At 38.2% G+C, this 13,070-nt stretch overlaps 1 protein-coding gene across 3 annotated transcripts in view; it reads right to left on the reverse strand.

Moving 5' to 3' along the window:
* Positions 1 to 4,361: 4,361 nt before the first annotated feature.
* Cht2 (Chitinase 2) overlaps positions 4,362 to 13,070 on the reverse strand; it is a 167,948-nt gene continuing 159,239 nt past the window's right edge. For all 3 annotated transcript variants that reach the window (XM_067146861.2, XM_067146859.2, XM_067146860.2), the window contains exons 7-8: positions 10,878 to 11,006; positions 4,362 to 5,147 (exon numbers count right to left, since the gene is read on the reverse strand). In XM_067146861.2, coding sequence (XP_067002962.2) covers positions 4,830 to 5,147; positions 10,878 to 11,006 — 447 coding nt within the window. In that variant the 3' untranslated portion in view covers positions 4,362 to 4,829. The remainder of the gene's footprint in view (positions 5,148 to 10,877; positions 11,007 to 13,070) is intronic.

The following is a 13,070-nucleotide window of genomic DNA, read 5'->3' on the forward strand; positions in this document are numbered from 1 at the left end:
GCGTCCTCTGACATGGCGAAGCTGGCAGAGGAGGCAGCCCTTCTTCTTGGGGATAAACAAAGAAGAAACCACTGACTTGTGGTAAAGAGGGATCCGTAAAGGCTAAGGGAGATAACCCCTACAGAAAGATCCTGCGGTCTAGTGCAGACAGGAAGCAGCCCCTCCATTGGACTTAGGGTGCTGTGGGCTAATAACTTGCACACCTGAATTAAACTCATTACAGAAACCAGACAAAATTTATGCCAGCCGGATTTTATGGAGATGACTTTTGTAATGAAATACAGGACACGAATCGGATTAAGGAGATTGCTGGAGTTGACAAGACATGGAGGGAGGTGAAAGCATTGGCGGCAGATAGAACAAGCTGGAGAAATTTCGACAAGGCCCTATGTTCCACCTTGAATTAAAGGAAATAAGTCAAGCAAGTCAATGTGTAAAGGAAAATAATGGATGGGAAGAGCATTGTGGGATACGAGGTATTGCACGCGCACCGTCGATATGATATTTTAAAATGTTAAATGGCCCATAAAAAGCTGACTATTACCCAACAATGATTGTACGTACATAGAGTAGCCACAAAATTCGTATTGTATTGAATCAAAATAAGTTATAAAATCAGAATTTAAGAAACAACGTGAAGTATGAAACAGTCAGATTCTTTCTGTATGAATAACATATCAACTGCTTCTTTCAAATTTTAGTATAGCAATAAACATCTAAATTTTTTCATCCAGTTCTGCAATTCATTTAACCTCAATCAGGCATTAATAAAAGACATTGCAGTGACTGCCTTGAAATATTCCATTCAAATCCTGAAGAAACATTTCTCCCAAACTTTTTAATGCTAGAGCGTACAGTATGTCAAATATCCTAACCAACTCACAATTACCTTTAATATTCATATTGTCTTTTTGTGTTCTTTGTGCTCAAGGGCAATCTCCAGTTGGAGAAAGTTGAAATAAAATACAAAAAATCACGAGATACAGTTTATTATTGTGTGTACTATAAATTTAATCTGATTGGCCAAGGAGATTTATTCGTTCCTAAAATCTATGCCTACATAACATAAGCTTCAAAAGTCCCTGCATACAGATTTAACTCTTCTTTGTTTTAACATTGCTTTTTTAAATAACGAGTTTCTAGGTTTTGCATTAGAAATACCAGTAAATCTGAGGAATGTAACTGAACTATGTTTAGAATATTGTAACCATTTCCTTCCTCAGTATAAGGTATGGTAATCTACACAAGGTTATGAGCCTAAGTGGAAGACCAGACCTGTGCTTCGAGGCCAACACTGATCCTGGCTGCTGAGAAAGTTTTGCTGATGATCAATGTGTGTGGTGGAAAGCTGTGTGCAGGGATCCAGGTGGTAGAAAATAAAGGAACCAATGAGCTGACACCCAAGAAGGCCAAGCAAAAGGAAAGAGCAACCTCTACCACCCTTATGCTTTCTCTGCCATAATTACAGAAAGGACAGCCACTCTGGAGCAGGGGTGGTTTCTCCATAAGGTTGCAGGTTTGCGCTACCCCCATTAATTTTTTTATGTTTATTTTAGGTAAAGTTTTATAATTTGGATTACTCAACTACGGTATTTTCATTCAACAAGACAAACCTTTCAAGAGCTTGAAAGAGCAAATATTGACTACAGAAGACTACAAGCCGGTACTCTTAGATGTTCACTGCAGGAGCCGGAAAGTTTGCAGCAGAGAGTCAACCTGAGGTAGGATGAAACCTGGGCTGCCAGAGGGGAACGTGGGACTGATTGAGGGGTGCTTTTAGGCTGGTAGAGGGGTGCGCAGGGAGAGGAAAAGATAGGCGTGGCTTCTTATACATTGCTTAAATGGAGGTTTATCAACCTAGCTCCTCCTACCACGGCCGACTTGCAGCGCAGCGAGGGATCCAGTCGGCCGTGCTCATACGAAACTAACTACTAGCAAAGTCGCTATTTCGTTGGCGCTCAATGTGAGAGTCTTATAGAACAGGGATGTCACCTAGCAACATTGGATGGAAGTTTGTCTGTTGGATCACAGCCGACTGGATCCCTCGCTGCGCTCCTTCGACGCATCAAGTTGGCCGTGGTTGGATATATAACTAATGGCTTTAAATTTGAAAATAAACATTGCCATTTCCTTCAGTATAGTTGTGAGCTTTGTTATGTGCGTACAAGCTAAGTAACTTATTGATTTCATTGTGTAAACATTCGTGTCAGCATGTGTGTTTTTATTATTGTGCATTTTTATCAGTTAGTGGTATTTTGCCAGATCATGAATTTGGTGCAGTCTTTAATGTCTGGGCCGTTTCCACAACGGAATGCCGAAGAAAAATCCGAGGTGAAACGAATGGGTAGGCCGATGCGACGTTTAATTTCGAAACCAGATACAATACATGTAATAAATATCATATAAAGATAAAAATCTAAATGACACTATTGATAAAAAAAGCCCCTTGTATGAACAGATTCTTATTTTATTACGAGAATCAACTTCCCTCACCAACAAATTCTTAAAAATCTTCAACCTCACATCAATTAGAGTTCCCACCTCCCCTACAGCTAATATACCCCCCTCCCTTCCCCCCACCGCTAGTACCTCTAATTCAAATACAACCAATAAACCCATAGCCACACCCACCGGAACATCGCTCCCTCCAATAGCCTTACACCGTTACAACACGCGCAGTAATACACTCTCTTCCTTCCCTCCCACCAATAGCAGCCCCCCTCTAATAGTTACGTCAACGCAAACAGATCCCCCTCCAACACAAAACTTCAGTTATAACACACGTAGCAAGAAGTCTACTGTTGCAAATACTTCTTACTCATAATATTACAAGCTATCTTTGTCACCGTCAAGTGGTAAGTGCATACGATTCTACTTCAAGATTTTTCAAATATCTTTTCACACAATTAACTCTACGTTTCTTGCTTCCATTTACAGATCCCACTTGTATATGCTTTTTCAACTAGAATTCTACAAACTCACAATTTACAACATTTGAACATCACTTCAAATTTTGAGATGGTCCATAGTGATCCTATTTGAAACTGTTCTTCAACTTCTATTCACCAACTTCATATCCTCAACGTGTTCTACAACTTCACCATATGCATCTGACTTTCATCCTTTATCTTCAAGATCATAATGAACTTCTGATCTCTCGACTAACTTTGACTTTTACTCTCTCCTCTTTACTTTGATCACATAAGATTTTTCGCCATCGTCTAATTATAACCGCCATTACTATCAACTTTACTTTTATGCAATCTTACTACTTGTTGTATAACAATCTGTTGTTTTATTCCATTGTACTTATTTTAGCAGCCTTCTAAGGTTAATTTTGTTAATACTTCCACTATTGTATCTCATCACATTGTATTTTCAAACCATCATTGTTATTTTTAATGTTATTTTACTTCAAATCTCTTCAAGATTTTAAAATTCATTTCATCACTACATGTTATTTAGACGCTTATTTTTAATTTAAGGTTAAGACTATGGCTGATGATGCCTTCAGAGAAGGCGAAACATGTCCCACTATTAGCTAACAAATTTATGTAAATCATCCAAGACGATTTTGTATTGATTAGGTGGTCTAATAAATAACTTAATGTTATTATTTCAACCAGATACAATACCGGAATTAGGCTACCTCAAAGTGTTTTATTTCAATATGATAAAAGAGTTTTTAAATGAAAATTTACTGGGTTGTAGTAATATTCCTGAAAATAGAAATGTAAAATGTTTGTTTTATTTTTAATAATAAAAAGTATTGTTGATGTATCTGGATTTGAAAATTAGCCTGTAATCATGTTATATCAATGGTAAAAATTGTGCACCACTAAACTTTTAAACCACCAGCCGCCACTGCTCTGGAGTGGGACACATCAGCCTCTCAAGATGGTGCTGAAACTGAAACAGAATATTACACCACCATCCTGCAAAGACAGACGGCTACCATCCATTCATCCTATATTGCTTGAGTAGCAATGCCATTTAAACACACAAAGCAGATCATTCTGTTGAAAACATGCTTGTGTTTATGATGTGCTAGAATAAAGAAAAAGAAATATTGCTATTTCTGACATAAATACAGTATGTTCATAAAAGTTATAAGGTGCAATGGTCTTGGTCACTTAGACAAACAATTTCTCAGTCTATTGGAAAAATTATTCCATCAGAATAAAAAATTTCTAAAAGTATCGCTTATGTACTAAGATTGACATGATATTCTTTAGCGTAGCAGACTTCACCTAAAGTAAGTATCCCTGCAGTTTGTTTCAGTTCACACAGCATAAACTCAAAAGAATACACGTCTGTTATTCTGGACCTTGAAAACATTTACCCAAATAAATACTGAAAAATTATTGTTGAAATGATTTATTAATATTTAAGATACAATTTCACAAATTTGGGAGGGGGGAATGATAGCCAAGTTGTACTGACACCAAGGCAGTCGCAGTTCAAATCCTGGCCAATGCATGTGGGATTCTTGAATGAAACGTCACATCACTGTAGTTCAGATTCTATATAAAACTGGAGGCCATGTGGCTATGATCACGATATCAACAGCTGCCTAAAACTACAAGCTTGCTTCCTGCCTTCCTTTTCTCTTCCTCAAATTTGTATGCAGGGACTTCTGAAACATCCTGTAGTTTGTTCTGCTGTGACCTGCTTTCAGCAGTCATTAACCTATTACCACATAAGATCACACTGTTTATGATTTGTAATCAGTTATCAATCGGTCTCATTACGAGAACAGGGCAATAAAAATGCCATGTTTAGAACAAAGGCTAAATGCCTTCACAACACTGGGGATGATGTAATAGGTATCACTTCCTGAGCATAAGGGCAAATGTTGAAGAGAGCATACATAGTGTTGTGGAAGCCATCAAACCAGCTCCAGTTCCCTTGCTGTCCGTTGATTTTGCCTTCTCACGTTCTTTCTCCTTCTCTTGTTTAGTGAGGATCTCATTCTGAATGTCTTGCAGAGCATCCACCACTGCTTTGTTGATTGTACGGAGGAGAGGATAGTTTGGATATTTAACATCATTCCCCTCTATCATTGCAGTACAATCCCCATGGAAATCATCAGTATCCATTGGCCAAACCATCACTCCAGCAAGATCGTTCTGCATTGCATGCTTCACCTGCAATGACATCCACATATGACATGAAAAATAATAGTACAAATAAAAATTCGATAAAACTTCAAGAAATAGATAGCTGAAATAATTATCTTTTAATTTGTTATCACACTGATTTGAATCAGAATATTTAAAGACCATGATGTATGAATGACACAAGCAGCACACCTGTTGGTATGAGAACCAAACACTTTAGCCCTCAACTCATGTGGTCCTGTCTGTTAAACCACAAATTCTCCTATATATTCTTTTGTTTTTGTTTCCACTTAAATTGCTTGTCTCTCTAGCTTGTGTAGTTAGAATTTAGTCTTTTAAATGTGTACATGTAAGGATGATTGGTTTCCAAACAGCATCTCAGACCTCAGAGTCCTGTTTAAGTTTCATATTGACTGTAACATCTAAACGGCCTCTCCCTAGTGGTAGGCAGCACCTTTAATGCCTGAAGACAGTGAAGTCTCACGGGTACAGGCAGATATGAATGAAGAGTATGTGATTTGCGACTTTATTAACAGATGTACTACATTTGATTTTGGAGTGTCACCTAGGGGCTTGGATTGTATAAGACTTAGAAGAGAATTGTAACTGTTTAGGGGTTGGTACAAGAAAGCTTACGTCTTTTGTTTCTAAGTTGCCACTGCTGTCAGTTCAAATTAAACCAACCGATCATCGCCCAGCTCACTCCTATAAATACCGGTAATCTTGGACCTCATGTAGCTGTCTGGATCTTGTTGAAGTGCAGTGACAAGTGAGGTTCTTCTCACAGGAGGCTACAGATGAGCTGAGGTGACACATAAGGTTGGCGACTATAATTTTCTCTAATATGTGAACTTACTTGGGTATGGCAACAGAAAGATACCAGCGTTCCCCTCTAGCATGTAAAGGTTAGGATGTGCTGCATTTAACTTGACTTTAAATTAAGGCTTTCTTTAATTCAGTTAGTTTTGTACTATGTAATTTTCTAGACTGTCTACAGATGGAGTGTAATCACCCTAGTGGGTATCATGAAATATCCTAAGGATGTACGAGTGTGAATCCTCCTTTCCCTTATTCTCTTTGCCTTTTGTGACTAACCTTTTTAATTTTTTCTAAATTTTCAGCAATTAATTTCCTTCCCGTCGTAGTCACCACGTAATATGGCTTATTCTCTGTGTCACCGGGCCTTCTGCCGCATTAGATTTTACAGAAAGTCATGTCACAAGATTGACTGAGGTGTTCAGCATCCCAGCCTATTCTGTTTTTGGCCTTTTCTAATTATCCTATTATTTTTTGTCATTTTTCAGTCGTGTGGTAGCAGCTTTTACTCCTGTAGTTTAGAACTTTTGGATCTCTATTCTTTGTTTTTGCTTCCCCTTGAGGTTAGGGTAGCAAGTGTCAAGTTGGGTAAAGCTAATTAGAGGGTGTATGGCTTTTAGAGCGCCGGGAGGTATCCGAGGACTTCGGCTCGCCAGGTGCAGGTCTTTTGATCTGACACCCGTAGGTAACCTGCGCGTCGAGATGAGGATGAAATGATGATGAAGACAACACATTTTCCCAGTCCCTGTGTCAGGGGAATTAACCAATTATGGTTAAAATTCCTGACCCTGCCGGGAATTGAACCTGGGACCCCTGTGACCAAAGGCTTTAAGACGATAAAGCTAATAAGCTTGTGCATGTGATGTTCCTTCATTGCAAAATTCAGACCCGTGCATTCTTGGCAAATCAAAGGTAAATGTTTGATAACCCTCCTAAGGGAACTATTGTTATTGGCAGTTCTAGCTTCTATGCTATCTATCTGCTATGGTTTACGAATCAAGCCCCTTAAACATAAATAATTAAACTGAAATAAAATTCATGTGTAGAATATTGTGAAAGTTTTTTTTTTTTTTTTTTTTTGCTAGGGGCTTTACGTCGCACCGACACAGATAGGTCTTATGGCGACGATGGGATAGGAAAGGCCTAGGAGTTGGAAGGAAGCGGCCGTGGCCTTAATTAAGGTACAGCCCCAGCATTTGCCTGGTGTGAAAAATGGGAAACCACGGAAAACCATCTTCAGGGCTGCTGATAGTGGGATTCGAACCTACTATCTCCCGGATGCAAGCTCACAGCCGCGCGCCTCTACGTGCACGGCCAACTCGCCCGGTATATTGTGAAAGAATCAGGTCTCATGATTTCTGCTTCCATATCCAAATCCAGGACATTTATCTGTCCCAAAGAAACTTCTCAGGGTACCAGAACAAACAACACCCTTCTTGGACTGTCGCACCTAATTCAGAGTGTACGGTAACTATACATCTAGGGAAGGAAGAATGTTTCCCATCTTCAATGTTAATGTGCCTGTAGAGAGACTATGCTGCCACATAGACAGATGTCAGTTGATGTGGATGATACACACTTAGGAACTTGAATGATGGCCTAGATATTTCCTAATGTAGAAGACAATATATAATAAGGACAGTCTACAAAAAATTAATCTTTTGTTACCTCCATAATTGTCCGACTCGTTGGCTGAATGGTCAGTGTACTGGCCTTCGGTTAAGAGGGTCCAAGTTCGATTCCCGGCCAGGTCGGGGATTTTAACCTCAATTGATTAATTCCAATGGCTCAGGGACTGGCTGTGTGTGGTGTATTCAACATTAGAAATTATCGTAGGTAGGGCGCTCATCTTCACAGACATGCAGGTCGCCTAATAGGCCGTCGACCTGAAAAGACCTGCACCATTATTATTACTACCTCCATAAATTGGACTTCAAGAGAGTATAATTTTTGAATCTTTTATTCATTTCTTATCTTTCATAGCATTCAAATAGTTAACAATATCCTTCAATGCCTATATGCTTTGGGATAAATAAGATTGTTTCTTCTTTGGAAAAATGTGAATTGTTTGGAAATATCCTGGAAATTTGATTACTATACATCTGATTCACTATGAATCATTTTAATTTGTTTGCTAATTGTTACTGGGCATTCTGCAGGTTTCTTAAAACATTTGCGGTAGACGAAGTAAATTTACGTCGGAGAAAAATTTGTTTCTTAAGTTATTTATATGGTGGCCGGAGTCACTCCAGACTCCGCCCACTCTTTTGATAATCATAATTCATCACTGAACAACAATTACAATTATGTACATACATAAAAATAAAGAGCAAACACGGCAGAACTTATATTGTTATTTTTTCAGAAAATCAGAGGAAAGAAAGTGGCTGAAGTTACCCCATTTTACGGAACAAAGAACAAACACAGAAGACGGAAAGAATCCCAACAGGTCACTATACCGTAAGTGATGGAAAGGATCAAACAGTTAACAAAGCCAAGTCATGAACAGAAACTCACAATTGGAGGGATGTAAGAGAAAGCCCATTTATTATTGGACAGCAATATACGGTGGACTCTGGTTAATTCAACATTGGATAATTCCAATAAAAGTTTACTTCCCTTGAAATGCCTATTCTAATCAATGCAAAAAAAATTGTATTTAATTTGGGAAGCTTACATTTGGATGATTCATAGTCAGGATTTTATTGCAAGTTACTTTTGTAATGGTTACACAAATTGAAGTCTTCAAAATAATTCCCAAGAATTCTCTATTTTGATTGTTGCTTCCAAGTTATGGTCAGGTAGTCACTATTGTTAGCAGACTTAACCTTTATCTCTGTGACTGTTAATGAGTGTAGGATCGACATGACCTTGACCATTGCTTGTCTACGGGCATCTGCACTTGTCCTCCGGAAAACTTCCATTTCCCCCATTCCAGAGTCGTCAACCTTGGAATATGAGCAAGCAACTGCAAAATTGTTTCCGTAAAGCAGGTTTCAAAAATGAAGAAACCAATGCAGAAATTGTTCCAGAAGAACTAGAAATGAATGTGGAACCTAAGGGATGATGAGAAGTAGTGACTGATGTCAGTTATGATATGCATTTAGCTGTTGATACTGAAATTGCAGTATGTGGAGATCTGACAGGAGAAAATATTCTGCAAGAAGTGCTACAAAATTCCAATCCATCCAATGATGACAAGGAGAGCATTCACAATGTCATAGAAGAGCTGGTAACAACCACATCTGAAGCTTTCAAAATAGTAGGAAGTTGAAGATGATTTGTTGAAACTCAGTCAAATGTTTATTATGAGACATTACAAGCTTTAAATGAAACTGAGGATTTTATACATCAGATAAAACTAAACAAACCCAAACAAACAGAAATCACTAAGTTTTTTAAGTGAGCAATGAAATTAGTGTATTGTCACATGTGCTGAATTGTGTGTAAACATTGTAAATGTTGTTGTTTATACAGTATATTTTCGTGTGAAAAACATTCATCTACATTACAGGACAACAGGGCAGGTGTTAAGGTACGATAGAATGCATAATACTGTAATAATAATTAATTACAATGAATTATTAAATTGTATGTACGGTATTTATACAGTACTGTACTATATTTTCAATAAAATAATCATTCTTGTTAATTCAAATTTTGGATAATTCAATTTCTTTTTCTGATTCCCCTTGGAGTTTGAATCAAAAAGAGGCTGCTGTACAAAGATGTGGAGACTGTCCTTGTCCTTTTGCGTTTTTGTGTTTGTCTCCGCTTTTCTATCACTCCCTACTGCAATGCTGACCAGTCATCAACGTGTTTATCCTATTATGCATTCCTTTTAATTCTCTTCTCTTTATATATATATATATATATATACACTAGCAGAAAAATAATATCCAAACACCATGAAATACGGAATGTAAAATACAGAAATTTTGGCAATATATTTGTCGAGGGAACATATTTAATTGATTAAAGGTACAAGACTACAAGTTAACATCCGCACAAAGCAACTGCAGAAGGTGTCTCACTGTTTGAGCTAGCATGTCGCAGACAAGAAATTGAAACCCATGAAAAGCAGAAACTACGTCAGATCCAACCGCGTCTTCCAACCACCTTTAGATGTGATCTGTGTGGCGTCATGATCATGCGAAGATTGGCGAAGATTGCCATGACCAATCTCACCTTAGAGAAGTTGTTTAGGCCGTTAGCTATCCTTCATACGCTGGATGTGACCAACCCATCTAAGCCGATGAGAAAGCGTCTATGCTGTTCATATGTGCCTTGTCAAGAACTGCCACACTGCTTGTGTAGTCGTCCCATTTGATGTTCATGATGGATCAAAGTTTCTGCTGATGGAAGCGTTCCAGTTTCTTTATGTCACAATGGTAAAGTGTCCAGGTTTCACATCCATATAGTAATGTTGTTATGACTACAGTTCGGTACACCATTAGTTTGGTATATATTTTGAGATCCTTATTCAAGAAAACTTGGTGGGAGAAGCAGCCATAAACCGCATGGGCAGAGCATATTCTATTTTCCACATCCTTTCCTGAGTTGCAGAGTGTAGTTAGAATACTTCAAAGGTAGGTAAATTGGTCTACCTGTTCAAGAGGTGTTCGTGCTATGGTGACATTTAGTTCAGGGACAGTACCAACTGGTGCTGGCTGTGCAAGTACTTTAGTCTTATGGGTGTTTATGGTCAGATTAAACCGTTCATAAGCTCCCTTAAAACAGTTGATGGATGTCTGAAGCTCCTCAGGTGTATGGGCAGGTGTTGCATTGTCATCAGCACATTGAAGCTCCATTATGTGAACATTATGAGTCAATCTCAGAGAACGGAGCCTGGTTTGGTTGAACAGTCCGCCATCACCTGCAACTCACAATCTCACAGTATGGTAATAAATCAACAAACAATGACTCGGAAACTGTACTTACTTTCAGGGTGAGACTGCGAGCATCATCATACACAATTATCTTGTTACCCTGAATAGCATAAGGAGTGGCAGATTTCTCATCCCAGTACTTCTCAAAGGGCGATGTTTTGTTCGTCAGCTCAATACAGATCTAAGAACATAAAGAAAAACAATCAATTTATTATAACAAATACAACTGTTGTTAAATTATTATTCTTTGGGAATGAATTAACACATTTAGAAACAGCAATACGTAACTTCATGTTTTATTAGAAAAAACAATTGACTGACAAATTGACATGCATAATACCGTGTTTACGCAAATAATCCCTGCATTTTTTTAAATATTTGAGGCACGAAATTGGGGTGCGGGTTTTATTTGTGTCAATGTTGGATTTTTTTTTTCAAAATGAGCCTTCTTAAAGTGAGGGTGCAGGGATTATTCTTAAATATTTGAGGCACAAAATTGGGGTGCAGATTTTATGTGCGTCCATGTTGGCATTTTTTTTTTTTTTCAAAAAGAGCCTTCCTTAAGTTAGAGTGCGGGGATTATTCGGTGGCGGGGATTATTCACGTAAATATGGAAGATAGGAGTGGTATACAATGTTACCAACATACACTTTAACAGTGGTCACTATTATTTCCATGATAATATGACAATAGATCTTTGAAATATTCCCCTATACACTCTCCTCCATAAAACTAATCTGTGACTTTCTACATAATTTCTTTTTCTTGTTATTTGCTTTACGTCGCACCGACACAGATAGGTCTTATGGCGACGATGGGACAGGGAAGGGCTAGGAGTGGAAAGGAAGCGGCCGTGGCCTTAATTAAGGTACAGCCCCAGCATTTGCCTGGTGTGAAAATGGGAAACCACGGAAAACCATCTTCAGGGCTGCCGACAGTGGGGCTCGAACCACTACATAATTTCAATTGCTTTCCACTTCGTAGCATTATTCATTCTTACACATAAGTTGCATACGACATGTCATCAATGGCAGTGGTTTAGTGTATCACCCAGAAGCTTCAAAATCTATCAGCTACCTTATCATGTCATATCTTGTTATAGACCAGAAATATTTTCAGTTGATGAATCCACTCTTTTTTGTACGAGACATGTGCATGACTTTCACGACTGTTTGAGATGCACTGCGTGTAACATTCCTGTCTGAATACATAATAAACAGAATGTTCCTATCGATCATAAGATGAACATAATGTCAAACACTGATGTCACACTCATGTGCTCTTTCCCACATTATAACTGCTGGAATCTGTATCATTACTCCAGTCCTGTTCACGCAACATTAGTATAAGGGATCTCCACGTGCATTGTCAATATCTTCGCGCTGTAAGGATGTTCCTGAGTCGCTGACTAACTTTTGAAACATATATATATATCTGGCTTACAGTAAATTGAAAAATCTGAATATCTGCATTTAAAATGGAAATTATGAAAATTAATATTCATTAAATAAAATACACACTCGTCGAACCTTGTACTCACACTTACTTGTTACCTGCTTACTTACACATACGTTATTTGAAGGGCGCCAGCTGTCACTCAGTACAGCAATAATAGAATGAGACTCTTGACCATCTCTAGGGTGTGGGGTAATAAGCTTACTTTTGACAACATACCATATAAGTTCTGGGAAAAGGAGATTGGCGTTCGGTTTCCCCATTAATTTTGAGGTTAAAATATATTACTGTTAATGAAATAAAACTATGAATTCGTTTGATAGAACAATATATATTCTTTAAATAATATATCAAAAAATAGTGAGTCTTGTTGCGATAAAACAGATGAGAATATGAAATTATGACATTGCAATTGAAAGAAACTAGGCATGAATTTGAATTCTTCTTGACCAGACATTTAACAATTTATACGAAATATTTCCCTCACTGATTCACTTGACTGTACCTTGAACACTTTGAGTGTAATTACGACGTAATCCATTGCTCTGGTGTTTACTGTAGATGTGTCACGCCTAACGTGGTGATACATCCTTGCGACTGCTTCTTCTCCATATCATCTGACTTCTTTGTAAGTCAATATGGTATGACCTCTTGGCAGGTCCAGGGTTGCCCTCTCTGACTCCTTGGTAAGCCTTGCGTCCGCGTCTTCCACTAAGTGACGGACCAACCATTTGGTCTCACTCTCTCAATGACCAATAATGGCTCACTGAGTCTTCACCATCTCTCGTTC

This window comes from Anabrus simplex, chromosome 5 (genome assembly GCF_040414725.1).
Source record: "Anabrus simplex isolate iqAnaSimp1 chromosome 5, ASM4041472v1, whole genome shotgun sequence".
Classification (NCBI taxonomy): Eukaryota; Metazoa; Arthropoda; class Insecta; order Orthoptera; family Tettigoniidae; genus Anabrus; species Anabrus simplex.